The sequence below is a fragment of the Hyperolius riggenbachi genome, chromosome 6, assembly GCF_040937935.1.
Source record: "Hyperolius riggenbachi isolate aHypRig1 chromosome 6, aHypRig1.pri, whole genome shotgun sequence".
Taxonomy (NCBI): Eukaryota; Metazoa; Chordata; class Amphibia; order Anura; family Hyperoliidae; genus Hyperolius; species Hyperolius riggenbachi.
In genome coordinates this window covers 111,699,825-111,727,535 of record NC_090651.1, presented here as the reverse complement: position 1 = coordinate 111,727,535, position 27,711 = coordinate 111,699,825, and the positions used below count along the sequence as shown (strand labels likewise).

The 27,711-nt window shown below is 41.2% G+C and overlaps 1 protein-coding gene across 2 annotated transcripts; it reads right to left on the bottom strand.

The window, feature by feature from the left end:
- Positions 1-441: 441 nt before the first annotated feature.
- On the bottom strand, positions 442-27,435 carry F3 (coagulation factor III, tissue factor). 2 transcript variants are annotated; one of them, XM_068239769.1, is made up of 7 exons: positions 27,201-27,435; positions 17,860-17,971; positions 14,396-14,577; positions 12,072-12,259; positions 9,822-9,972; positions 7,465-7,508; positions 3,685-3,801 (listed from the first exon to the last, which is right to left on the bottom strand). In XM_068239769.1, exons 1-7 carry the CDS (start codon positions 27,283-27,285, stop codon positions 3,772-3,774), a joined length of 792 nt encoding a protein of 263 aa, XP_068095870.1. In that variant the 5' UTR covers positions 27,286-27,435; the 3' UTR covers positions 3,685-3,771. The 2 variants fall into 2 exon arrangements, with proteins under 2 accessions (XP_068095869.1, XP_068095870.1); XM_068239768.1 differs by lacking the exon at positions 7,465-7,508 and having other exon boundaries at positions 442-3,801.
- Positions 27,436-27,711: the final 276 nt, after the last annotated feature.

The window sequence follows — 27,711 nt, the reverse complement described above, 5'->3', positions numbered from 1 at the left end:
ACAATTTTTGATTTATTTGATGAGATACTGAACTTCTAAGCATCAATACTGTTTTTGTTTTTTTTAATTATCTGTTTCTCCACTTCCCCTTTTTATTTTTTGTTGAATTTACACCTATTTATTCAACACTTGAATAGCCCCTGTGTGGGTTTCTTGGCGCTAATGGCCCATTTTTTCCTATGCAAAACCCAAAAAAAGCTTTTTGAAACTAAAGTCCTTCCCATTAAGTGAGCGAGTCTGCAACCCTCAACTAAATCTATTCATAGTTGTCTTGCAATTGCAGTTTGTACACATACAGGTACAGTGTCAGTATTTAGTGTCAGTTACAATCCACATGTTTGCAGATTCTTTACAAGCTGTGCACCTGTTCAGTTCGAATATGAATAAATGAAAAACAAAACATATATTTGTCCCATTCACCTTTATTCCAAACATAAATACTATAAAATAAGTTAATTGAGATTTACAAACGCACATAAAAATAATAACCATCCCAATAATATTCATACTTATTCATATATTATATAAATAATACCCTTGATTGTCACTTTGAAACAAGTAATCAATGAAAATGACAGTTATCAAAAGTCAATCTGTCTACATAAAAAAAAATCAATTTACAAATATAAAAATATTCCTAAAAATAAAATAAGTGCTTTGTCGCTATTATTTATAAAAACAAATCTCCCAAATATTCTTGTTTTACATAGAAGACAGTGATATTCAGAGGAAGTAGAGGAATTCATGATGACGGTACAGCATCAATGACGAGTCTAAGTAGTGTTTTTTTCCTGTGTGCATATTATGGTCCATTGATGGTCACATCAAATTAGTACTTCTTTATTTTTATGCAATTATATAGGGCTGACATTTTCTGCAGCACACATAGTCACATTACTAACTGTCCCTCAGAGGAGCTCACAATCTAATCCCTACCATCCTCATAGATGAAGACCAAGTTTTGGGGGAACAAATTAACTTCTTTGTATATTTTTGGATTTGGGTGAAAAACGGAGTGCCTACTGGAAACCCGAGGGAAATACACCTACAAACTCCATGTAGATAGTATTTGAGCCAAGATTAAAACATGAGACCACAACACTGTAGGGCAAAAGAGCTATCCATTATGCTAACAAATTTACAAAATGAAGAAGGTATAATTTCCTTGCATATATTTAACAGTTAAAATATCTGACATAGACATGTTCCATCACTAGCATCTAACTAGCAAATCACATTCTATGTGCCATTGGTTTAAGGCATTTTCAGGGCAGAGATACAGTAACTGAAGATTGACTGTAAGTTCTAAAGGGCAGGGCTCTGTATCCTAGTGTATTCCAGTACTGCCGTGTAATCTATCTATGCATAATTTATGAGTTTAGCTGTTCAGTTGCTTTCTATGTCCCATATTTATTTAAGCAACTGTATGTACTATATACTGCCTACTGTGTGGCCATTTACATTAAATCAAAAATAGCTAAGGATCATTATAAATCATACGTAAACATTTAAAGTGAACATGCTATTGATGCCAGTAATTTTTTGAAAACCTCAGTTGGTCATTTCTGACTATGGTGATACCATTGTTGAGTAATTAGCACTCTAGCTAGCAGTGCTATAGTCCCAGGTTCTAGCCAGGACATTGTCTGCATGGAGTATCCCAGGATTTGAGTGGGTTTCATCCAGGCATTCAGGTTTTCCTCCCACAACCACAAGATACCAGTAGGATAATTAGCTTCTCCTCAAAACTGGCCCTAGACTGCGGTCGGGACTTAAATGGTTGAGCTCCACTAAGCGACACCCAGTGGTGTGAACTGCTTGATGTGCTGTGTAGCACTTTGCATTGCTAAAAAAAATCCAAGCCCTTTCTGTGTGTCTGGAAGCACACTGTTTATAACTGAGTAAACCAGAGGAAATTCTGGTTTGCTCTACTAGAAGAAGGAAGGAGGAGGAATGTGAATTAGTGTACAGCAAATGTATTCTGACCTTAATTTGTTGAATATGCCTGCCATGGAGGCTTAGAACTCCACCTGCTGTCTGCAAGTGGACGTTTATTAATATTCTATTGCAATTATTAATATTTAAGCAATTATTTTCTAAACAGTAAAAACAGAATATAGACAACATAAAAACATATTACACATTCCATTTAAAACCAAAAGGCACCTGGCTTGTCTAGTTGTCCTGAGATCGCAGCTCTACGTAAATGATCCAGTATTATAACCCAAAGCCACCATTGCCCAGTCTTTTAGGTTAGGCCCCAACCCCTCTTAACTCTGCATGAGATACTGTGACAGTGTGATAGGTCGGGGATGTGGCACCAATCTTGGCTCTTCTCCAGCTCAGGGATGGCATGGAGGAGACTATAGCTTGGTTTTTGTTTCTTCATAATGAAATTATTAAGAACCTAGAGGACCTTTAATTTAAATGTTAAGACTGACCTGCAGTGGGTGGATGTGGCTTTTAATCCAGCTCATTTTCATCTCAGACTGACTCTGGGTCATCCTACATAAACAAAGTGTTGCATAGAAAGATAGGCATCTGCTGTGTTGTAATCGTGATTCTGTACCTCTGAACTCCACCGCAGACTCACTGTACCACTGGCAGTATTGGTAGTGCTTTCAAGTAACATTACATTCTTTTCATGGCTATTATTATCAAAATACAGGCAGTCCCCTTCTTACAAACAGGTTCAGTTCCAGGAAATAGTTTGTAAGTAGAATTTGTTAGTAAGTTGATTCCTGTGTTATACATAGTGAAATGTGGATAAGTGATTTGGTCAACTCTGAATTTGGTCGTAATGTATAAAGAATGTTTTTTTTTTAATTGTCTTGAAAGTGCTTTTAACCCTTTAGCAGTCAATTAACTTAGAGGCTTGCAAGTGCTTCAGGCATTTTAGCATTTTTTTTTATTTCTTATTTATTACCTTTCCTTTGCTTCTAATTATCACTGCTGTAATGTGTATTCATGGCCATTTGTCACTAGGGGGCAGTGTGAGACAAAAACAGAGGACTTCTGCTTTCAGTTTCTATATTTTCTGCTAGTAGAGAGCGATCAAAGGATTCCAAAAATTTACAGCAAAACGACTTCTGTCGACTGAGGTGAAAAGCAGTGCACTTATCTCCAACGAGATAACTCTATTGAAGCTGCCAATGGGTTAAAGTGTTTTATACAACTTGTAACAGTTCATACAATACTGTAACATTTAACAACAAAAATATGTAATAAAAAAACAGTATTGTATATTTTGCACGTGAAGACAACTTTGCTTGTATCTCTGAAATGTTGAAAATGGAGTCATTTGTAAGTAAGGGACTGTCTGTATAATGTGTCTCCGGTTTCTTAGTATTGACAACTGTCCAAGCCATGTCATCTTAAAATATTCTCATACATCATTAATATTATTATTTTTACATAAACTCTGTAGTGTCAAAAATATATATCAAAAAAAGGAATGTTTCTCAATATGTCCTACAACTATTCAGAATGAAGTCATAATACACTAAGATGACTAATTATGCCAGTAAGTTTCACAGAAACCAGCAATGTCCTTCACCACTCTGAGTCTGCTCTGCATCTCAGGAGTAGCGGGCAGTGCGCCCAGCGCAGTCACATGATGCAGTAGTCAATGTAGACGATCTCATAGCTGCCTTACAGGATCGTTGAGTTTATCGGTCTCATTTGCGTTTCCCTCTCTCCGCCGCTGCTGCCTGCATATGCACACGATCACCAATAGAACGATTATAAGGACCACAAGGGACACTGCTATAATCACAGCAACCAGTAAAGTAAAATCATGTTCTGGAAAGAAAAAAGAAAGAAAAAATGGGTTAGGATACCATTCTAATAATATATCATGATTTACAGAGGCATGCATCAAGCAGTCTGTGCAGATATATGTATCTCTAAAGATACATTTGCCATGTTACATTTACCACCAAAGCACCAGTTAGTAGTTGTAAATATCCCATCAAATGTGCTAGAAAAGAATGCTACAAGAGTTTCCCAGACAGTTAAAAGCTTGCTAGAGTGATGGCATCTATGTCATAAGCTGTTCCAGTTTGCCAAGAATTCAGCTAGGAATTGCAATAATGTTTAGTGATTCCTGTCAAAATAGCAATTGTGGTGGCTTTCTACTGGGTTGTATAGAGGGATAACAGGAAGATGGGTTTAGGGTTAACCCGAAGCTGAGAAGAAAACACGTATTTATGTGCAACACATTGTGGAGGAATTGGGACAGATTTACTACAAGGCACTGTAGGCACATGCCTACAGGCGCCTGATGATGGAAAGGTGGCTTACTCCTCTCCCCTAGTGCCTCCCTCCCTCCTTCCCTATGCAAAGTCTCGAGCAGAGCATGATTGAGAGGTTACTCACCCCACTCTAGGCACCTTTAGCTACTTAATATTGAGGGTATTTCTGGCTACCTAATACTAAGGGGCACCTATATCTACCTATGAGGGGGAAGGGAGAAATGATCTGGGCAACTTGAGTATGGGCAGGAGCCCGAAACAGTGGACTGTCTTTCCCTGTTGTGTTACCTTTTAACATCTATTTCTTTTTACAATACATGAACATTTTATTTAAGGTGGTGCGGATCATTACGCTTTTCTTGTGACATTGGGATCCTGTGATGTCCGGGGTCAGGTCTTCTGCACACCTTGCCATTTTTGAATTGATGGTAAGCCAGTGAGTGCGTCTTCACCAATTGAATTACGGGGAAGGGAGAAATGACAGCTGGGCCAGCCAGCACACTTGCGGTGCAGGCCATCTGAGGTTTGTAGGAACATGGAAGACGAAGTCTAGGGTGCAAAGACATTTGTGCCTATAGACACCTGTTATGTGAATCCGGGCCAGGGAGGGAAGGATATCGGCCTTTACTTCCTATTTTTATAGTGACACTTCTACAGCATTGTTTTAACCTGCTGAGCGGTCTGGACGAGCTCAGCTCGTCCAGTACCGCCGGAGCCTGCCGCTCAGGCCCTGCTGGGCCGATTTGGCTCAAATAAAAAGCAGCACACGCAGCCGGCACTTTGCCAGCCGCGTGTGCTACCTGATCGCCGCTGCAGCGCGGCGATCCGCCGCATGCAGCGGCGAAAGAGGGCCCCCCCAGCCGCCTGAGCCCAGCGTAGCCGGAACAAAAAGTTCCGGCCAGCGCTAAGGGCTGGATCAGAGGCGGCTGACGTCAGGACGTCGGCTGACGTCCATGACGTCACTCCGCTCGTCGCCATGGCGACGAGGTAAGCGAAACGTTACTTCTGGCCGCTGGAGGCGATCAGAAGAACGCATCCGGAGCGCCCTCTAGTGGGCTTTCATGCAGCCAACTTTCAGTTGGCTGCATGAAATAGTTTTTTTTTTATTAAAAAAAAACCCTCCCGCAGCCTCCCTGGCGATCTTAATTGAACGCCAGGGAGGTTAAAGGACAACTGAAGTGAGCGGTATATAGAGGCTGACATATTTATGTCCTTTCAGACAATATCGGTTGCCTGGCGCCCTGCTGATCAACTTGGCTGCAGTAGTGTCTGAATAACACCAGAAACAAGCATGCAGCTAATCTTGTTAGTTCTGACAATAATGTCAGAAACACCTTGGGCTCGATTCACAAAAGGGTGCTAAGCAATTAGCACGCCCAAAGCTTTTATTGATGCGCGGTGCGCGCGAAACGTTGCACTGGGTGCGATCAAAACGTCCCAAATGTCGCACGATGCAACATTTCGGGCGCACCCGGTGTGACCTTTTAGGCACACCCGGTGCGACCGTTTGATCGCACCCAGTGCGACATTCCGTGCGCACCGCTAAACTTTGCTCGCGCAACCCTAGCGCGCGAAACGTTGCGCATCCTAAAGAGCTTTAGGCGTGCTAAGGGGCTTTTAGGCATGCTAACTAAGTTAGGAGACATAAAAAGGAGACAATGAGAGCAAGAAAGATCTGGCTGAGGCTCTAAACTTCCCTTACAATATCCAAAATGAAAAGAAAAAATAAAATGCTGCATTGGCAATACTTTTATAGTCTTCACCAGTTTAAAAAAGTGACGGATGGATAAAGATATTGAGCCTGATTCTATGGAAGGGTTTATCTCAGTTCTTATTTTCCCTTCAAACAACCAATCAGATTCATTAATTTCTCATTTTAAAAAAATGTTTAGGATTTGTTTGGCTATTTCAAGTGAAAATGAAGTCAGTGTCTTTTTTATGGAGTTAGGGCTGCTGAATATTACTGGCTGATCTTTGTTCAAGTGCAAGAAAGTTTCACTTATGAACAATTTTACAATGTATTACTTCTGGAAGTTGATACTCTCTCATCCTCGGCTATCAGGCTCTCTGCCCAACCAGCAGTGCATGGCCATACATGGCCCCAATGGTGACAATATTAGTCCAGCCTGCCAGTTTGCTGCTGCTCTATGAACAGGAGGCTGATGGCTCTATTGACTATTTACCACCTTCATAGGTTTGGAAAGTCCAGTAAGACAGATGTGGTCACACAAAGACCTCCATTTGTCAGCTCGCTAATTTCTTCTCAGTTTTTCAGTTGTGTACCAAACATCTTGATACACTAGGGCACACACTAGTAATTATCAAACTGCTAAGCACTCAATGGGGTATATTCTCTAAACTGTGGTAAAGTCTTAGCACACAATTAATAGAGCAGAATGCAAAATATAACTTGCAATGCATTACGCTCTACTTATGGTGCATAAGACCTTACACAAGTTATTCTGATGATCAAAGTTTTGGGAATACAGTATATCTCAATGTGTGATAGCTGAAGAGTTGGTACCAGGGCTGTGATGTCATTACAAAAATCATCCAACATCACTCCAACTCTTCTGTTTATGGAAGCACCAACTCTGTCTCCAGGTACCCAAAAATTGCTCCGACTCCTCGACTCTGATTCCATAGCTCTATCAGGGCTATGGAATCAGTGCAAAAATCATCAGACTCCAACTCCGACTCCTCAGTTTATGAAACTACTGACTCCAGGTACCCACAAATTGCTCTGACTCCTGGACTCTGATTCCACAGCCCTAATTGGTACTGTAAGCACTTATTATATTTGACCAATATAAGGCTATGTTGTATGATGTGATGGTAAATGTATTAGAAACTTTAGTATTAGAAAAACGAGGTCATTTGATCATTATGAAACCTCTATGGTCAGCATAGGATGTGTTAAACCCTGGGAATCGCTGCTACTGCTAATGATTAGTAACTGACACCACCGATAAGAATTCCAGTATTCATAGAAAGTCACAACACATCAGACAGCAATGTGTTGGTAATTAGGGATACAGTGAAATAAGAGGGGATGGTTAATGAGAACAGAGGGGGCGCTTGTAAGTAAGAGCGCTTGACTCATTGACCCTTTTTGCCGTGGGAATGGACTGCAAAGCATTAATGGAAGCGTTACGCAAGAAGACCCGTCTCCCACATGTCTTATGAAGTCATTCTAGAGGAGTCAACTTACACAGAGGTACAAAAATACAGTGGAGGCAGCAAAACCGCTGGCAGCTGTAAAGTAAAAGCATTATCAGAGGAACAGTCTATAATATTCGCCCATACGCTGCAAACACAGCTGCAGAGGCACCGCAGTTTTGCTAAAAATATGCATATTGAAATATAATAAATACTGAATTAGTCCTTACCATTATATGTCTGACTAGTTTAAAGTGGACCTGAACTCCTGCACAGGACAGGATGAAAACAGAGAAATGTACCCTGTATGTATTTAGACAGTTTAGCCAGTCTAATTCCCCCTCATCTGTGACTAATCACAAGTTGTAAATTGAATGTCTCTGTCAGCTCCTAGCACGGCAGAGACCTAATTGGTAAACACAGGATGTTAACAATATGTCTGCTTCCATGAAAGCAGGAAGTAGACAAATTGCAGATTTTTGCAGGATTTGCATCAGCTGTAACAAAGAAATGTTTTTCATTAACCTCCTTGCCGGTTCAATTCCTCCGGCAAGGAGGCAGCGCAGAAGTTTTTTTTTTTTTTTTAAATCATGTAGCGAGCCTAGGGCTCGCTACATGATAGCCGCTGAGCGGCGGCATCCCCCCACCCACTCCGATCGCCTACGGCGATCAGAGTAAGCAGGAAATCCCGTTCAGAACGGGATTTCCTGCAGGGCTTCCCATGGCGACGGGGCGGGATGACGTCATAGGGAATCCCGATCCGCCCCTCAACGCTGCCTGGCACTGATTGGCCAGGCAGCGCAGGGGTCTGGGGCGGGGGGAGGCTCGGCGCGGCAGATCGGCGGCGAGCGGCGGGGATCGGAAGTTACAAGCAGCTAGCAAAGTGCTAGCTGCTTGTAACAAAAAAAAATTATGCAAATCGGCCCAGCGGGGCCTGAGAAATCCTCCTGCGCAGGTTACCCCGAACTGAGTTCGGGATAACCGGCAAGGAGGTTAAAAGTTATTATGCTGTTGCAGAGAGGAAGTTCTTATTTCTGGTCCGCTTTAAAGAGTCATCATTATTATACACTGTAAAAATATTATTTAGGGATCATGCTTGAGACTTTATGTTATGATATACAGTAGCTCATGGTGTTTGGTGGCAGTAAGTTTGTCACGGGGGAAGCAGGGAGGTTGCCACTGGTAACCACTTTTTTGGGGGATTAAGTCACTCCTTCATTAATAACACATTCTAAGGCTACTTACACACCAAGACGTTGCGTTTTAGGGGACGTTATGGTCGCATAGCGTGCCTAACGCAACGCATGGTGGTGTTGAAGTTGGACGTCAGATTGAGCTGAGTTATGCAGCTCTCAAAGCAGCCGCTCCAGGTTAGTCATAGGAAGTCCGGATCTTTTTAAGGATTCGGATCATTTAAATCGGATCATTGAAAAGATCCGGATCTTTTAACCGAATCATTTGAATTATTTTACTAGGGAAGCAGACTGGGTGAAATGACTAGCAGGACAGGACTTTCCCTGCACTTTACAGTCTGTATGTTCCTGTTTCTTCCAGACAGACATCCACTGTGAACCGAATCTTTTATTGTGATGATCCGGATGATTCAACTCATAAAAAAGATCCGGATCAAAATGAACGATTCGTTCATGACCCGGACAACACTACAGTCCCACCACCAGTCTCTGCAGTGCAGTGAATATTAATTAGCCATGTGGCTGGCTGCAGAGGAGGAGGGGAGACCTCCTCCTCCAACATTACTGAGCATGTGCAAACAGTCTAACGTGGCTTAGCCCAGTATAACGTACAGCATGCAGGACTTTGTTTTTAACATGCTGCGTTACAATGTAACGCAACGTGTTACTGTGAACAGCAACATTGATTTTACAGTGCTGTGAGTTAGGCTGCGTTACTGGCTGCTGTAACGTGGGACTTTAACGTCCCACTGTGAAACCAGCCTAAACAATCACTCACCTCAGCCATGTTGTGCTGTATTTTTGATGCAAATGAAATCAACTTGTGATAGGATTACACCAAAAACAAAGAGAATATTGCTAGAATAGAAAGTCAAAAGGACTTTCTATTTAGTCAAAAATGGAACCTCCAGTTTATAAAAACCTCCAGTTTATAAAATCACTTATGTCAGTCATCAACAAATAAGTCCACCCCATTTTTTGGGTGATAAATTGGAGGATCCCAGAACTGAGGTAATGTTGTTATTGGTAGGAGGGACTTAAGATGAGGATTGGTTGTTTTCTACATATTGTTTCTTTAAAGAAAAATCTAAACAAATCTTTTCCATGGCCAGATCTCTCCCCCCCTCACCCCCTTCCCCCCCAAAAAAGAGATTTGTATATATTTCTCCCCCAAGATGACAGTTAAGTCTAGCCACTCTACTCTCTGGATACCTACCACTGCCTCCAGATGAGGTGCATACTTGATGAGAGTTGTGGCTGAAGATGTCTGTTTTGCGTGACAGGACTGCTGCCTGGACATAAAGACAATAGCCTTCTCCTTGTGATGTTTTGATGACAACTTCATTGGTTGGAGTAGACACCTCTTTCTAAAAAGATAAAAGGAAATCAAATGTAATACTGGCAGGCCATAAGCTACATCCTCACAAATAACAGTCTAAATCACAAAGGGCTGGATTTATTAAAACTGTTGCAAAGAAAACAAGGAAAAGTGCAGCATATTCCCCAAAGCAACCAATCTAATTTTAGTTATTTAAGCAATAAAGAGATCTTGTTGGTTTGCTGGGCTTCCCCTTTGCTCTGGTTTTCTTAGTACTTGTCATAATTAACCAGCCACTGTTTCTATATCAATTCATTGAGTCAGGGAGCACATACACATTCTGCTTTGTGGTTGCTGATGGATGCTAACCAGACCTGGTCTGGCAGTCTGGAAACTAATCAAAGTCAAAGATAGCTTTATTGGCATGACCAAGATTCATTACAGGTATTGCCAAAGCAAGGGCAAATAGGGGACATGGGAGGGGGTGGGAAACTATGGCATCTGCCTAAATGATTGGTGTGCCACATGATGTACTGGCTAATAGGAACGCTATAGGTCTGCAAAAACAGTCTCTTGAGTCTACTTAAATTGGACCTGGTCCTCTTGCACAGGACATAAGGAAAACAGAGAGAAATGCACGCTGTATGTATTTAGAGAACCTGTCTAATTCCTCCTCATCTGTGACTAAGCACAAGTTGTAATTTGATCTCTCCCCTGTGTCACCTGACTGTCAGAGCAGATAACCTCATTTGAAAGCGCAGAATGTTAAGAATATGTCTGCATCCATAAAGGCAGATTTTTTTTGCAGGATTTGTATCAGCTGTAACAAAGACATGTTTTCTTTAAAGGTTATTATGCTGTGGCATATCTTTTAAAGAGGAAGTTCTGAGTTCAGGTCTGCTTTAACAAAGCAGTGAAAAAAAAACAAAAACACTAAACAGATTTCATTCCAATGTAGCTAAATTACTAAGAATTTGCTGACTACCAGTTAATTCAAGTTCAAGATCAAGTTCTAGTGAAATCATGTGGGATAAAAGAGGATGCAGAAGTAACAGATGATCATGCAATCACTTTGTACATTTTTTGTTTGGCCTTAAATCAGTTTGGCTGAGATGAGACTTTTTAATGGCACTTCCTGTTTTATGTAACATGATTTTGTAAATACTGTAATAAGATGATTGCTTCCAGCTAACCTTCCCTTGAAGCAGTCATGGATGCAAGGATGCACTTCAAGGACTGCCTGCCCCACACACTACAACCAAGAAGGAACAATATGCATTCCAAAATCTTGCTGACTTGAAGATTTATAGGTAAATCAATATGCAATGCACAGAGTAACCAAGCAGCTTAGGGTGACCCAAACCACTAGGGATGCATAGGGGGATAAAAGAGACTGAAAAGCCCTTCTACTAATAAGCAATGCTAGGTGAAATTTGCCTTCTTAAAACAGAAGGAAATTTGCAATAATTCAGCTGTAAGTGAACATTTGTGGATACCCACAATGCACCACTACTGAATATGCAAATGATCCCTTTTCGCCCTTGTAAGCAAGGCAAGCATCCAGAACCGCTGGTGTATAGCAAGCCTATAGCTTTAAATATTACACAGCCACACCGACCCCACATGTAGACAGCCTGTTTCGGGCTTTTGGCCCTCATCAGTACATGGTCTTAGAAGCCTACTCATAGCTTTACCCTATGAGTAAGCTTTTACGGAAGTGAAATGCATTAGGATTGCATAGCAATTTACTAATAAATCTCTGAGTCAGCAAGATATTGGCGTGCAGACCAGTCCTTGTAACATGATTTGGTGTATGGGCATAATTCGCCATCTCTGGCTTTGTATATAAGAGCTGCTTGTTCACTCCTCAAACCAGTGCCACCTGTAGTAGGTCTCAGAGCAAGATCATCCACCAGGAAACCTAGGCGGGTGCTTGGGGCCTAATAAATGTCATGGGGCCCACCTGCCACCTTCTCTGACCTCTCTCCACTTCACCTTACCAAAAGGACCACAAGGAGGCCCCAAATCTACTACCTTCGCCTAGGGCCCCATTACATTTTAATCCGTCTCTGGTAGGTCTGCAAAATATGTTTAAAAATCATTAACCCTGAGCAGTTCTGAAAGAAGCCATAACAAAAATATACTTACTCTTCCTGTGCTGCCAACCCTTGTGTAGAATACGGTGTACTTAAATTTGTTTCCAAGCAAGTCTCTAACAGTCTTTAAGGTTTTATTCGCAAATCTGTAGGGCGTTACGGGGTCTTTTATGATAACTTTGAGCTGAGTGTGGTCTTCGTTGAAGGTTAAGTTTTCAATGCCCGGTGTTCCGATAATTGCTACAATGAAGAGTAAACGCATTTTAATTGCGAAACTTTAGAAAAGAAACACAAATACATTTTGTAGGTATATAGCATGTAGAATTGATAACTGCAGTCTGCACTTATTGTATATTGGTTGTATAACCAGCAGTAGCAGTTGTGATACCTGTTGCATTTTGCCAAGTTTCCGTACAGAAAGGACTGTACTAGCACATAAGTTAATTTGTAACAGAGTTGTAGCTGGTTACAGCATGTCTTTGCAGCAGCATCTTACCAATACATGCCACAGTATCTAAATCATTCATGTATCACATCACTGATTCCACTCACTGGCTGCTGTACTACAGAAAATAATGAATAAACGTCAGGTTTATTGTCTGCCATCATTGTAAGCTTGTTTTTAACATATACTTCTAAACAATGCCAGTTCCCTGGCAGTCCTGCTGATCTTTGTGGCTGCAGTAGTTTCACACACATAAAGCAAGCATGTGGCTAATACAGGCAGAATTCAGACCCTGATTGGAATGCTTGTTCAGGGTCTATGGCTTAGGCCTTGTTCACATCTGCTGCGCTGAGTAACGGGTGAAAGCGTGAGGTAAAAAACGCATACGCTTGTGCGCGCTTTAGTGCGCGTTTCTGTGCGTTGCGATTCTTTAAAGCACGTTTTGCTTATTGTAGCAGTAGCAGTTGTCAATAAAGCTTTGTTTTTATATGTAAATGTATTTTTTTTCTAATCAGGGCAAAAAACGCACGCGCTTCTATGCGCTAAAAAAGCGCTCCCATTCACTTGCATTGATGTGCACTTCACAGCTCAGCACACAGAAATGCATGAACACTACGTTTTTGTAACGCTGCGCAGCACATAGATGTGAACCAGCCACATTTAATTACATGGGAAAATCAATACCTTGCTGAACGCACAGGGCAGTGCGCTGTGAAAAGCGCACAGAAACGTCCCTGATGTGAACGAGGCCTAAGGGTGTATACATACATCCAATTTTGATTGGCCAATTTTACCACTTGCATGTAGTAAGAGAGTTTACCTATATTGGATGTGTGCATGCACTCTAAAGGTGGCCACACACCATACAATTTTTTAAATATCTTTTCAATTCAAGAATTGCAATCAATTTTTCTGATTGTGACATTTTTTTTTTAAAAATCTGACAATGTACCACACACCTTTGTTAATTTTTTCCCCAATCATAAATAAAATAAGTAAAAACTCATTTTTTCATAAAAATTGATCAGAAAATCCAATACTCCCGATCTTTTTTATTGAATAAAAACAGGAATTGTCGAGTAAAAAAACCAAAAACCTTTCAGATTTATCAAATTGGTGTATGGCCACCTTAAAGCCTCATTCACACTATATGCATTGCCGTGCACATTTCAGCCATTCTCATTGGCTCACATTGGTCAGGAGCCAATTGCTCTGCTGCCATAGCGACCGCAGGGCGAGTGGGATTTAACGACGGGTGTGTGGTGTGAACGGTAACATCGGCGATTCCATGTGGTGAGATGTCTGTAAGCTGCGTTTTTGGTATCAGCAGTCTCTGGTCCTTAAAATGTCAGAGACTACTGGTACGCAAGTGGTTAAGTAAAGGGGGGTACAGTTATAATTGGCCAATCACTGACCAATTCTGCTACCTCCATATAGTATGGTGGTCAATAGATATTGAATAGTATGAGCAGATTGTGTAGGTAAGCCCTCATACTACACGGAGGTGGTAAAATTGGTCAGTGACTGGCCAATCATAGTTGAAAATGGTATACCAGGCTTTAGTCCCCTTTCACATAGGCAACTACTCCACCTGTCAGCTGCTCTCCAGCACCGGCTGGATGCTTGTAAGTGCTCGGTACTGGCGCTGTACAGGCACCCCCATGGAGTTACATCTGAGGCGGCCTCAGTTGTGCTCAAACTCAACATGTCGGCAAGCAAGCAGTTCAGCCTCACGTCTGAAAGAGACCTAACTCTCCCAGTGACCCCGTTACCAAGCAGGCTGTGTGGGGAAATCTCCCAAACAGTGGCAAAGATTGCAAGAAAACACGGGTGTTGGCCCTTCCCCATACTATTCCAACCTAAAAGCAAAAATGCTTTAGGTGGGTTTCCACTTTTATGTCCATTACAATTTCAATTCAAATACCACTTACATTGTTCAAAAGGGTTAAATGTAGGGCCATCAGCATAAGGGAATTCTTCTGTAACAATGTCTTCTGTTTGAATCTCTGAGAGGACTCGGAACTCGTAGTTGCCATTATCCTTCACAAGTTCTGAGACGTCACACTCTGTAGCCGTTATATAGATACACTTCCTTGTCCAGTCCAAGCCTGGTCTGCAGGGAAACAATCACAAGCCCTTTAGAGATGCACTGAACAAATAATTATGTGGTAAACTAAAAAGTATATTTTAAATTTAGGTTTACAAACTTAAAAGTGTACCTGAGGTGACAGGATGAGATATGTGTACATGTGTATGTACAGTGCAAAACATATATAATCAGGCAGTTTTACTTGTTTTATTTTGGTGCCTGAAAGAGTTAATTTTCAGGCACGCAAGTGACAGGTTCTGTCTTGTCGGTATTTTGTCATGAATACAGTAGACATCACTGATAAGCAAATTACAACCATTAAAGTTTTCCTGCCTGAGGTAGAAAAAGGTCAATAGGTTGTGTATTTTAAACCTGAAAAACTCAATAGACTGTCATTGAACAGAGACAAAAAAAAACATTTAATCTATGTTGTAAATGTTTAATCATAAAATAAAACCATGGGATATCCCAAAAAAAAACAACGTAATTTTTTAGGAGTAGGAGGATAAATACAAATATCTCATCAGTTTATTTTCAACTCAGATTCACTTTAAATGTTGCTGTGGACAAAAAAAAAAAATGTGTAGGATAACTGTTATAAATGGGCAATGAGATACGAATACTTCTGGCTTACAGGCAAATTTAATAAAAATTAAATTGAGCCAATCAATGCATCTCCTGCTGATTGATTTGCACACTTCCAATCTGAATACTGTACTATATGAATTACACTTTCATGCAAGACAGACATATGAGTTGCAGAAATATTAGTTCTGTACATAAGAAGCAGTTAATTTGGTGCCCAGTGGGTAGTTTGGGTCCCTATAAATATCATAAAGATATCGGCAGAGGGTGAGTTTAGCAGCGAAAGCGGTGCTGATATTGGCAGAGACTGCAGCGGGGTGGGGTGGGGGGAGGGAATTGAGTGTTAGGGTTAGGCATTGATAGGGGGGAGGAAAGTGCGAATCTTCCTTTGGAACCAGCAATCAGATTGTGTAGTAAGTCATCTTGCTATGAAAGTTCTGATCGCTGGAATGCAGTGACTATTATACAAAGCGTTTGCTAGTGAAAGGAGAGGCTATCATTCTGGCATCATTCTGGGGCTTGTAAAAAGCATTGCAAATGGTCATGCTAGGGCATCGAGGGTCGTTAAGAATCCGAAAGGAAGGATCTTTAACAATGCTCGATGCCCGAGCAATATCGACTGGCGGCCGCTGTACACACATAACAATCGTTCAGACGGCGGTCATCACATGTGTGTAAGTAGGTTTACAAACTCTAGTTATTTGCTAATTGACAAACTGCCAGATAATTGATTGGCAACTGCCAGATTCAATGCTAGAAGGTTTTGCTGTTAATGTGGATGCTATAAAGCTTGGCTTATCAGTATAAGGGAGAAAGCGATCACTTGTACTACTGAAAAGTTGTGAACTAGAATGTGATTCACTGTAAACAGTGTGTTTTTTTTTTGGAGCACCTTCAATGCCCAGAATGTTTGCCTATGCTTGAGCATGTTGCCAGGCACCCTTTTAAACACAGAGGCTTCAGTTCTTATCCGTGCCATATCGCGCTCGTCAGAATTTGTATCTTTTCTGCTGCTTTGTTCATGTTTGCATTACTCACACATTTTCACCATGCAGGCCGGAGGGTTCTGTGCCTGCAGGAACACGTCCAGCAATGCACAGCTCACACCTTATGTCAATAGCCGCACTATCACAAATCTGTCACTGCATACCGTTCACTGATCCATGAGAAAAAATGCCACGCCTCTGCAAACCAGACCCAGGAAGAAGCAGTAATATCGTTGCTCAATCTTTCTTAGGAAAACGCACACAAAATCATTTATAATGCTCAGCTTCTGCATCTAAACCAGCTCCACTAATGTGATCAGTTATTAAAGAGAACCCGAGGTGGGTTTGAAGAATGTTATCTGCATACAGAGGCTGGATCTGCCTATACAGCCCAGCCTCTGTTGCTATCCCAAACCCCCCTAAGGTCCCCCTGCACTCTGCAATCCCCCATAAATCACAGTTGTGCTGTGAGGCTGTGTTTACATCTGTAGTGTCAGTCTCGGCTGCTCCCCCGCCTCCTGCATAGCTCCGGTCCCTGCCCCAATCAGCAGGGAGGGAAGGGATGCAGGCGGGGACCGGAGTTCTGCAGGAGGCGGGGAGAGCAGCAGACTGACACTATAGAGATAAACACAGCCAGCTCTGACAAGCTGTTTGTCAGCAGCGTGGCTGTGATTTATGAGGGATTGCAGAGTGCAGGGGGACCTTAGGGGGGTTTGGGATAGCAACAGAGGCTGGGCTGTATAGGCAGATCCAGCCTCTGTATGCAGATGATATTCTTCAAACCCACCTCGGGTTCTCTTTAAACCTACATTTACTGAAAGCCTGAGGCACATGGGTGGGGTCCTCAGATGCAGAAAACTGATAGTGTGGATAGGTCAATCACTACAGAAAGGCTGTCTGCCTGGGAAACTCTCAAAAATTCCAAAACTGTGACTCTTCAGAACTAACATGTATTAAAGGTAATGTGTGTAAGGCCTGTTTTCCTCAGGAGACTGAAGCCAGGGAATTCACCAACTGTCAGCTGCTACCGTGCACCCTATAGGCTCCTGCTAGCGCTAAGCATGGGTGGCGGATAGGCAGCCCCCCCCCCCATGGGTCACAGATACTGTGGCACAGACGTGACAAGTCACTTTTTCTTGCCGCCGTGTCAAACGATGAGTGCGGTACATACTATTCCAAAAGATTGCAATCCAACGTCCAGTAAAGATGGAGAGTGCTGGACCAAATAGCCCAAATCCATACAAGCACCCATGATTATGATGATTGTAACTGTGCCTTGACGAAGGGGACCCTGAGTGGCCCCGAAACGATCATCGGTTCTACGATCAATTGTGTGTATATGGTGATGAAGTAATAAAATAAGTTCCTGTTTAAGTGGTGTGCGGACCTTCCTTGGATGCTTGTGTTAAATGGTGACGCACATGGAGTTACAAATGCTGCCATTTGGCTGCATGAAATTACAGTCCAAAAGGCGCTTGTGGCTGGCAGGTGGGACGCTGAACTGTCTGTGGTACAGGCTGCAGTCTTCTAAGAGGGATTCAGTCTGTGCCTTGCCCCTGCCAGTATGAATAGTCGGGAGGATGCAATCAAGGCAGCAAGAGCAACCACACTCACACAGCCTGAAAATTGACTCCCTGTACATAGTGATAAATATGGCGTTCTCTATCACATCAGCTTCTGTCAACAGTAGAAAAAATATCCGCAAAATGGAAAAAACCCAGAATCTCCTACTCACCCTCTTACTTCCACAGTGTAGGTGAAATTTGTAGGTTTGCCTTTCCACTCTAGAATGGTTTTAAAGTTGGTTGATGAAACCTTAATATCCGTTGCCACAGGAAAGTTTACATCTGTAATAAAAACATGTTGTATGTGTGTTAGTGCAAATAACAAATAAATAAATGTAAGCAGAAGGAGGGTTGCTAAATACACAAAACTATGTAACTGCTAATATTGATTTATAAAGAGTTTAAGATAAACTCCATGTAAATTAAAAGAAAAAAAAAATGAAGACATGCATTTTCTTATATACAGTCATCAGTATCAGTACGTGATTCCATCCTAAATTCAGTTCTGGTCATCCTAGCATAGCTACGCTCAAAGACTGAAAGGGTGAGGGTTGGCTCACAAGCCAATCACCAAACCGTATTTCTTTATGCTGTCTGTCTTAAAGTATCCATACACTATTTAACTTAGATGGTTTGAATAGATACGAAGGTTGAAAACAATAAATAAAAATCTTTTAAAAACGTCAGCCTTATCTTGATTTTGCCTGAAAAAAGACAATCAATAACTGACTGTTAAAGGGACTCCGAGCAGTGCAGAAACTATGGAAAGATGCATATCATTTTAAAGCTCTCTTTCTCCTCTTTCCAATGATATAGAAACCGCCGCCCTACGCCTTTTAGTTTTCACTATTTTCAGGATTGAAATTGCCGCGGCCGCGGTGACGATTTAGGTGTCGCCAGAAAGAGGAGAAAGAGAGCTTTAAAATGATATCCATCTTTCCATAGTTACATTGTATTACACAGGAGACTTTTTCCTAAAGTCAGCAGCTCCATTCTGCTGAATGGAGCTGCTGACACTGGGGAAAGTGTCGTCCTGTGTAAATGTAACTATGGAAAGATGGATATCATTTTAAAGCTCTCTTTCTCCTTTTTCTGGCGACACCTAAATCGTCACCCTGCGCCTTTTAGTTTTCTCTATTTTCGCGATTGAAATCGCGGCCGCGGCAATTTCAATCGCGAAAATAGCGAAAACTAAAAGGCGTAGGGTGGCGGTTTATATATCATTGGAAAGAGGAGAAAGAGAGCTTTAAAATGATATGCATCTTTCCATAGTTTCTGCACTGCTCGGAGTCCCTTTAAAGTTTTTTCCTATCCATATTGTGGGTAGGGGAGTGGGTGGAGCTGTGATGAATGCTACATGTGATGGTTTGATTGATAAGCTATCACACATCTGCTGAAATCTGACTAGGTTCTATTGCAAGGAAGCAGATTGAGCAATATTTCCTTATCAATTTTGGACAAGGGAAATAGCAACTTTTCTTGTATCAACTAAAAATCTATTCGTTTGTGGCTAAATTATCAGAAGAGGATTCTAGGATTTTTTTTCTACAACAATCAAAACTGCCTTTATTAAAGAGGAGCTGTCAGTCATACTATTTTAGAAAAAACAACAACAAATCTATAAGTAGATAAATACTTGCTTTAATTACATAACATATGTATTGCACTGTCCACGTTATGATTCCTGTGAATTTTATAAAGGAAAAGTAGAGAATCCTATTCTAGACAGTTTCCATATTTACTGTGGCTATTTTGAAGCCAGTTGTGATGTAATATCCGCCCTTAGTCTCCTCTGCCTGATTTGCCCGCCCTTCACTATAGAAAGTGCATTGTTTCAGCCTGAGAAATTTTGGCCAATCAGAGAGGAACAGAGGTGTGGGATGGGGAAAACAGGACGGAAAGAGGCTTCAGCCAATCAGGCTGCATTAGTTAAGTCTGAGGGGAAGTAGAGAAGCAAAAAATGACAACCCAGCATGCCCTGCAACTTCTCTTTTGTGTACCAAATTTTCTGTGTACCAAATAAGAGTCATGTAAATTGGGGAATGATAAATAATCAACAAGAAAAGTAATAGTGATTTTAACTTTTGGATTGCCTGATTAGCATCCTTATTACTTGTTTACCAGATAAAAATAAAGAATTGATTTTTGATTTTATGCCTGACAGTTACTTATTAAACGTCATACTTTTTCTGTATGTCTAGTGATTCTATAAGATGTAGTAATATCCTGCTTAACTGTATTTTTAGCAATAAAGCAGCAAAGAAGAAAAAAGCAGAAGGACTGTTATTAACTTCTGCTTTTCTGCTTTGTTGTATGAAACTCTGAAAAAAAATACTACTGTAAAATAGTTTTTATGTTGATTACAGTAATTGTTCCTTCACAGTGAATTGCTATTACTTTGTCCATGCTTTAAAGCAAACCTGAAACAAAAATAAATGTATTAAATAATGAATTGTATGTGTAGTACAGCTAAAATCGAATATTAGTAGTAAATAAAAGAGTCTCATATTGTTTTCCAGTACAGGAAGAGTTAAAAACCTTCAGTGTTATCTATGCAAAAGAGCTTCTCTGAGCTAATCCACAGAATGCAGTCCTGTTTTCTGAAGCACTTAAACAGACAAGAAACAGTGAGAGACAGCTTGAGGTAAGAATTTACTGCAGGAAAGTTCAAAGGGTCATTATTTCTGCTTTGTTTTATAGCTTAAAAGACAGAGTTTGGTTTTAAAACTGCAAATGTGACAGTATGATGCAATTCCATAAAAACGACAGTATATAAATGAAAATAAAAATATTAGACTCTTTTTTTGCTATATTATCCATACTACACATACAATTTATTATATCATAAGTATCATGGGTTGCTTAAGAGGCACTGTAGTGACATATAATATAATTCAGTTAATTATTTAGGATACCCACTTTTATGGTAAATTTCCTGGTTTCAGCATCAGAAACAATTCGCATATCTATATATAGCTGTATATTGGCATGTAGCCCCGCCCTCCCAGTGATCTAGGTTGTTTAGCTATGCAGCATTTTCCACTCAGAGCATTCTGGGAGACCACACATTATTTTCACTGGCTTTAGAACTCTCAGAAACAAACATTCCACGGTGCTGCACCCGACAGAACTACAGATGTCGCCTCCTGTGATAAATGTCAGAATGTAAATCAGGGTGTGGAAAGATTTTATTACAATGGGCAAACACTGACTAAATCATTTAGAAATGAATATATATTTATTTGTAAAAAAGGTGAAGTAGGTAGACTGACCAGTGCAGAACCAGAAATCCACATCAGCTCCCCACTCATTGATATATATAAAAAAATAACTGAAAGCCGATTGGTTGCTTCTGGCTACTGCACTGTTTTGCAATCCTACTGCTGTTGGCAATGCTTTATTTTAAAACATGAAAACGAACATTCCAAGAATATTTTGTCCTAACTGGCTATATGAGGGCATCAGAAATTGTTAGGGGTCGGAGAAAACATCTGACATTTCACACATTTCCTTGGCTGTATACAAAACGACTCAAACAGCACTGGCCCTAAGAGGAGCGTTTATTCACACAGTAAAACAGAGTTTAGATGACAGTGGTTAGTTCTCATAGTTCTCAGATACTACCATATGATACTGAATTCTTGGCTAGGCTATTCCTCCAGTTGTGCCAGAGCTACAGTAATAATTGTTATAACGCCGTTACGAAAGTTACAATCTAATGGAGTTACAATTTGGTATCTGTACAGTTTCATAATGCTGTTACATTCTTAGCTTGCTTACATCCGACCTTTGGAATCTCTCAGCTCTAGATCTACGTTCTGCTATTGAAGGCAAATAAAGCACTGAAAACATTTGCAAGTAAAATATATTTATATATTAGTGTACGTGTAATTCTGTGGTTAAAGTGTCTTAACATGGGGTCCCGGTCATTAAAGGGGAACTAAAGAGAGAGGTATATGGAGGCTGCCATGTTTATTTCCTTTGAAGCAATACCAGTTGCCTGGCAGCCCTGCTGATCCTCTGCCTCTAATACTATTAGCCATAGCCCCTGAACAAGCATGCAGCAGATCAGGTGTTTCAGACTTTAAAGTCTAATCTGACAAGACTAGCATGCTTGTTTCTGGTGTGATTCAGATACTACTGCAGAGAAATAGACCAGCAGGGCTGCCAGGCAACTGGTATTGATTAAAAGGAAATAAATATGGCAGCCTCCATATACCTCTTACTTCAGTTCCCCTTTAATGCAACATACTTCCATGATTGATTTTAGCCTCAATTTAATTACCAACTACCAAAGCAAATCCTAACTGCAATCATGTGGATATGTGAATGAAGTGCATACAATAAGTGGAGGACAAATGCGCTTCCTTATTTCCTGTCCTCCCTGGATTCAGTAGGTGGGTGGGCCAATCAGGTGTGCTCATGTGACACCCAAAGTAAGAAGGACGGCATATGCCAGATTACACTTCTGCACATCCCTGCTGGAGTAGAACGTGTTCTGTGTGTAAAGAGGTGGAAGGAGAAGCTCAAAGAAAGTAAATGGTGAGCAATTGTGCCCATTCAGGGTACAATACTTACCTCCGATGTGATCATTCTATCAGCTTTGTGGAATGGTAAGTAGTCATAATCTATTGTTTCCATATACGATCATAAAATCTAACATTCCAAAGGAGAACATTCTGTATTCCAATCAACCATAGAATCATTTTTCACTTAGAGTTTCTCCACACACTGCACAGTTTTCTATACAACTTGATTGTAAAAATCTTATTGCATGATCGAAAATGCACCTTTAAAGGGAACCCGAGGTGAGAGGGATATGGAGGCTGCCATATTTATTTCCTTGTAAACAATGCCAGTAGCCTAGCAGCCCTGTTGATCTTCAGGCACAAGTAGTGTCTGATTCTAAACCCTGGAACAAGCATATGGCGAATCCAGTAAAACTCTGAGTCCTCTGAGTACTTGATCTGCATACTTGTTCAGGGTCTATGGCTAAAAGTATTAGAGGCACATAATCAGGACTGCCAGGCAACTGGTATTATTTAAAAGGAAATAAATATGGCAGCCTCCTTATCCCTCTCACCTCGGGTCCCCTTTAATGTTGGGTTTCTTTGGGCTTTCAGTATTCTTTATGACACAGATTGCCTCCCATGGACGCTGTTTCCCATGTGTATCTAGAGAACATGCTATTTCAATTAAAGCTCTAATAGGTCACAGTAAAACAGAGCCAGGCCATCCTGCTGGGAACAGAGGCTCAGTGTAAATCATTCCCTACATGTCCCGCTTCACAGGCCTGCATTTAACATTAAAGGCAATGCAATTACTTGGGTTCTTCTGTTGCACAACACATGTGTGATCTGTCATTGTACAAAGCATGCCTCTCATAGCTTCCTGGGCTTCTATGCTAAACCATTCCAAGGTGTGCACCCAGATCTCCAGCACAGCATCCTCTCAGGTCTCAGGGACCTTTGCTCTAGTTCCTGCCAGCACTACAACCATGCTGATTATATGCTGTGAGGAATTATGCCATATAGTTTCTATGCTACAGGAATATATAGTATTAAAGATTTAAAGATTGCCCAGCAAGCTTAAAGAGGAACTCCACTGAAGATTTTACTGTTGGCAGGTGATGTAGCTGCTGCATGGTTTTTGGCAGTTGGAAACAGCTGTAAACAGTTCAAACTTTTCTTGTAGGAGGGATTACTTTTGGGAGGGGTTTCACCACAATATCAGCCATACAGCGGCAGCGCCCCCTGATGGTCTGTTTGTGAAAAGGAATAGATTTCTCATGTAAAAGGGGGTATCAGCTACTGATTGGGATAAAGTTAAATTTTTGGTCGGAGTTTCTCTTTAGGGTGAACAAGAACTCCTAGGAGTGTGTAAGGGGCTGAAAGGGATCAAAAAGCCCTCTTACTAAAATGATATGAAAAACAGAAGTTTGCTTTCTTAAAACAGAAGGTATTTGCGATTATTCAGGTTGGAATGAGCTCTGAGGTGTCCCACAATGCATCACTGGCACTGCTGAATATGCAAATCATCTTTTTGTTTTCCCTGATAGCTAAACACACCTCAAGTACCGCTGGATTGCAATGATGTGTCAGCTTGTTAATATTACTGAGCCATAATAATCCAACATGCATACAGACTGTTTCGGATAGGTTGATCCTCATCAGTGCATGGCATAGATTAATATGGCTCTATGGGGAGAACTTGAAACACCCAGAGTTTACAGATTGACTTCTGTTTTGAGAAGGCAAACGTATGTTTTACACGGGAATATAGTATGACATGCAAACAACAGAAGGTGAATGTGTGTGCGGTGTAAACATAACCATGTATCCACAAAATGTCAAGATCTATCTAATGCATCCATCCTGTTACTTGACTACACTAGGCAGGAAGTAAGGTGTACGCTGGAAAACACGGATCCCCACTATATGAAAACAGAAGGTATTTGCGATAATCCAGCTTTATGTGAGCAAATGTGATTTCCCATGATGCATCACTCCTAAATATGCAAATCATCTCTTTATACCCCTGAAGCCAGGCTTACATGCAGAACCGCTGGTGTATAGCAAGCCTATAGCTTAGTCATTTTACAGAGCCACATCAACCCAACATGCAGACACCCTATTTCAGACTTTCTGCTCCTCATCAATTCATGGCATGAATTAATATGGCTCTATGGAATATGCAAGTTTCTAATAAATCCAGGCTTGATTAATGCATTGGATACGCAATGACTGACTGTACAATTATCTTGAACCAAGGTGGAATTCGGCTAAACTGGATTTTAGCAGCTGGTTGCTGTTGTGTACCCTGCAGTGGGGTGACTCATGCTCATCTTCCCTTGCCCCTCAGGAGGGTAAAATGGGACCCTGAACAGAAATGAAGGTGGTGACCCCCATACTTTAATACTGTCCTGGCTGTAACGTTGTTGTTACCACCACAATTCCTGACTTGAGGCCCAGGGCAGTTGCCCAGTTTACCCCGTGTTAGCATCGGCTCTGCTCCTCCCATCTCCATAGCAATGAGCAGATAGCAGAACCAAGTTGGCACACATTTCTATGTACAGCTCTTATTTCAAAGACCAATCAGATTTTGCCCTGTGTGTCCAATTACCATTGTGGATATCTGAGAACAGGGAAGGTCTTGTTTCAGTAACCAGGCCCCACGTTTTCTAACACCGCTGGCTATAATGGGCAGGTGGCGTCTACATGCCGTCATCATTAACCATTTGCAGGCCCAATGATATAATGTACTACTAACTAATAAACATAAATCAGAAGCTACACGTAATAATATTAAAAAATTAGCTTCCTACTAAATATTTGGTTTCCAGTGTTAACGTTTGTTCTAAATGCTTTTGTTTTTTTATCCACCGCAGTGAATGAGTACAGCTGCCTATTGTGGACTCGATCAGTGATCACGCACACTCATTCCAGTATATCTCTCCTGGGCTTTCCTTTTCCCAAATGACATTATCGGCTATGTTCAGATTGGGGAGTTGCACTGTGTTCCCTGCAAAACCAGAATTGCAATCGAGGGGCAAAGTCACATGGCACATTAGGCATGCGGTGCGACGCATACAGTGAAGCATACAGAATGTATGCATACTGTAGCTATTAACATGCACGTTATGCGATAACGCACTGCACGCACCACGTTATTCAGCTGCGTATCTAAGGAGCTTGGGGCCCCAGTGCAAGTTTTACATGGGGCCCCAAGCACTCTATTGATATGGCACCTCAAATCCAACCAGACAGCTACAGAGAGATGTAATCAGAGAAAGGAAAGTTTGTGAAGGATTAGCACTAGGCAATGCACATATAGAGGTGTTCATAATCAGCAGAGCACCAGTGAAAAGCTAATAAGATGGATGAAGGAGGTGCAGTCGCAACCTCTGCCTCCCTTAGTGCTACACCACTGGCGTTATTGCCAATGGATCAGTCACAACCGCATGCCTCACATGCCAATGTGAACCGTATCATCACAATATAATTGCATCATGTTAGCAATGTGATGAAATTGTCCCATGCAATGGACCACTGTCATTGTATCCTAGCTGTATATTATTATTATTATTTAGTATTTATATAGTGCCGACATCTCCAGCACTGTACACAGTATACTGTATATTGTCTTGTCACTTAACTGTCCAGTGGCGCGCACAATCTAATCTCTACCATAGTCATATGTCTATGTACAGAGCTGTGGAGTTGGAGTCGGAACAATTTTGGGTACCTGGAGTCCGAGTCAGTGGTTTCAATAAACGGAGGAGTCGGATGATTTTTGAACCAATCCATAAAAATTATACTAAGGAGTCGTAGTTGAGGATTTGGAGCAATTTTGGGTACTTGGAGTCGGTGGTTTGTATCGTGTAGGTATTTATCGTAGTCTAGGGCCAATTTATGGGGAAGCCAATTAACTGTATGTTTTTGGGATGTGGTAGGAAACTGGAGTGCCCAGAGGAAACCCAAAAAGACACAGGGAGAACATACAAACTCCATGCACATAGTACCCTGGCTGGGATTTGAACCGGGGACCCAGCACTGCAAGCGCTACCAAATTTCCCCCTTCAATGCAATTTAGTAGTAATTTTTTGGAAGGTTATGTTATAATCCAAAAGTCACACGATCAGAGCCCAGTGTTACATTCCTCATTCCTGTAATTGTTTTCTTTTTTCACCAGAATTAGCAGTGGCTGAATTGGAACTTTGCACGCAGGTAATCAGATTCTGAAAGTGAATACTTTATTAACTAAAAAGCTATTCATTAATCCAGCTCTCAATTATTGACATTCCAAATCCACTTCGCCCATGCAAAGTTCTAGTTCAGGCTTTGGTAATTCTGGTTATTGTAGAACAAAATGAACCTAAATTACTTGAAATCAAGATTACATGTTTAGCACGATACTAAAGGTGGCCGCTAAGGGTACAAATTGCTCATCATTTAAGAGAATTTACGAACGATTCTTCCTATATATGATCGGAAATGAAAACAATCTCCTAATCAATCCGATCAAGTTACAGAAATCAATCTGATTTTCTGGTCAATCTGATTAGTTAGGTGATTTTTATCCATTAGTGGTTCCAAACGATCATTTCCGATCATTCGTGCGAAGAATCGTTTGTAGATGATCGTTCTGCAAACTGTATCATTTGTGGCCACCTTTAGACTGATGGTGCCAATCAACAAACAATGGGATCAACAATCGGATTATCGCTCTGTTTTTCCAGATCGATTTAATCTAAAATAGATTGATTATAATTTATACTCCATTAATGGGCTCAATCAATGCTTTCCGATCTCTTCTTTCCGATTGCAGTGATCAGATCGGAAGGTTGATGGTTCTGTAAAATTTTATAGTTAGTAGGCATCTTTAAAAGCACTGCCTAGATAGGAGAGATTACCTGTTCTGGGACATTCTAAATGAAACACACACCCAGAACGTAGTGTAACCACATTGTGTATAATATGTTAGGAATCATAGAAGGGAGGGGTGGTCTTACCTAGGGATAGGGTCCTCTGCCAGCAGAAGATAGCACACAAGAATAGAGCAGGAATGCAGCGCATTGCGAGATATAATCCAGCCATTGGTTCTTCTAAAGAGTGAGTTTGTAATCCTTATATTAGTATATAGTGCAGAGGAGGAGGTAGGCAGAGCACACAGTCACAAGATCAGCCCGATCGCTCTTTGCTCTTCCCTAAGCGTAGCCTGTTAGTATTGCTGGCTATGCTGGGAGCTTCCTGTATATTTATACAGAAATCAATGCCTGCAGCGAGCTGAGGTTAGGTGAGAGAGGGGAGGAGATTCCTGACCTGACTCACCACTGTGACTCGGCTTATTGTTTCCCCCATTTGCCGCTAGAGGCCGCTGTGTGCTAACTGTCCCATTCTGAGATCTAGTCTAGTCTAATGATAGTCGTGAGTAATAAATCCCCTGCATTCTGGATTATAGGATGGAAGTGATGACATGTAATGGTTTCCTCTTCAGGAGGGCAACGCTGTACTTTACAGCAT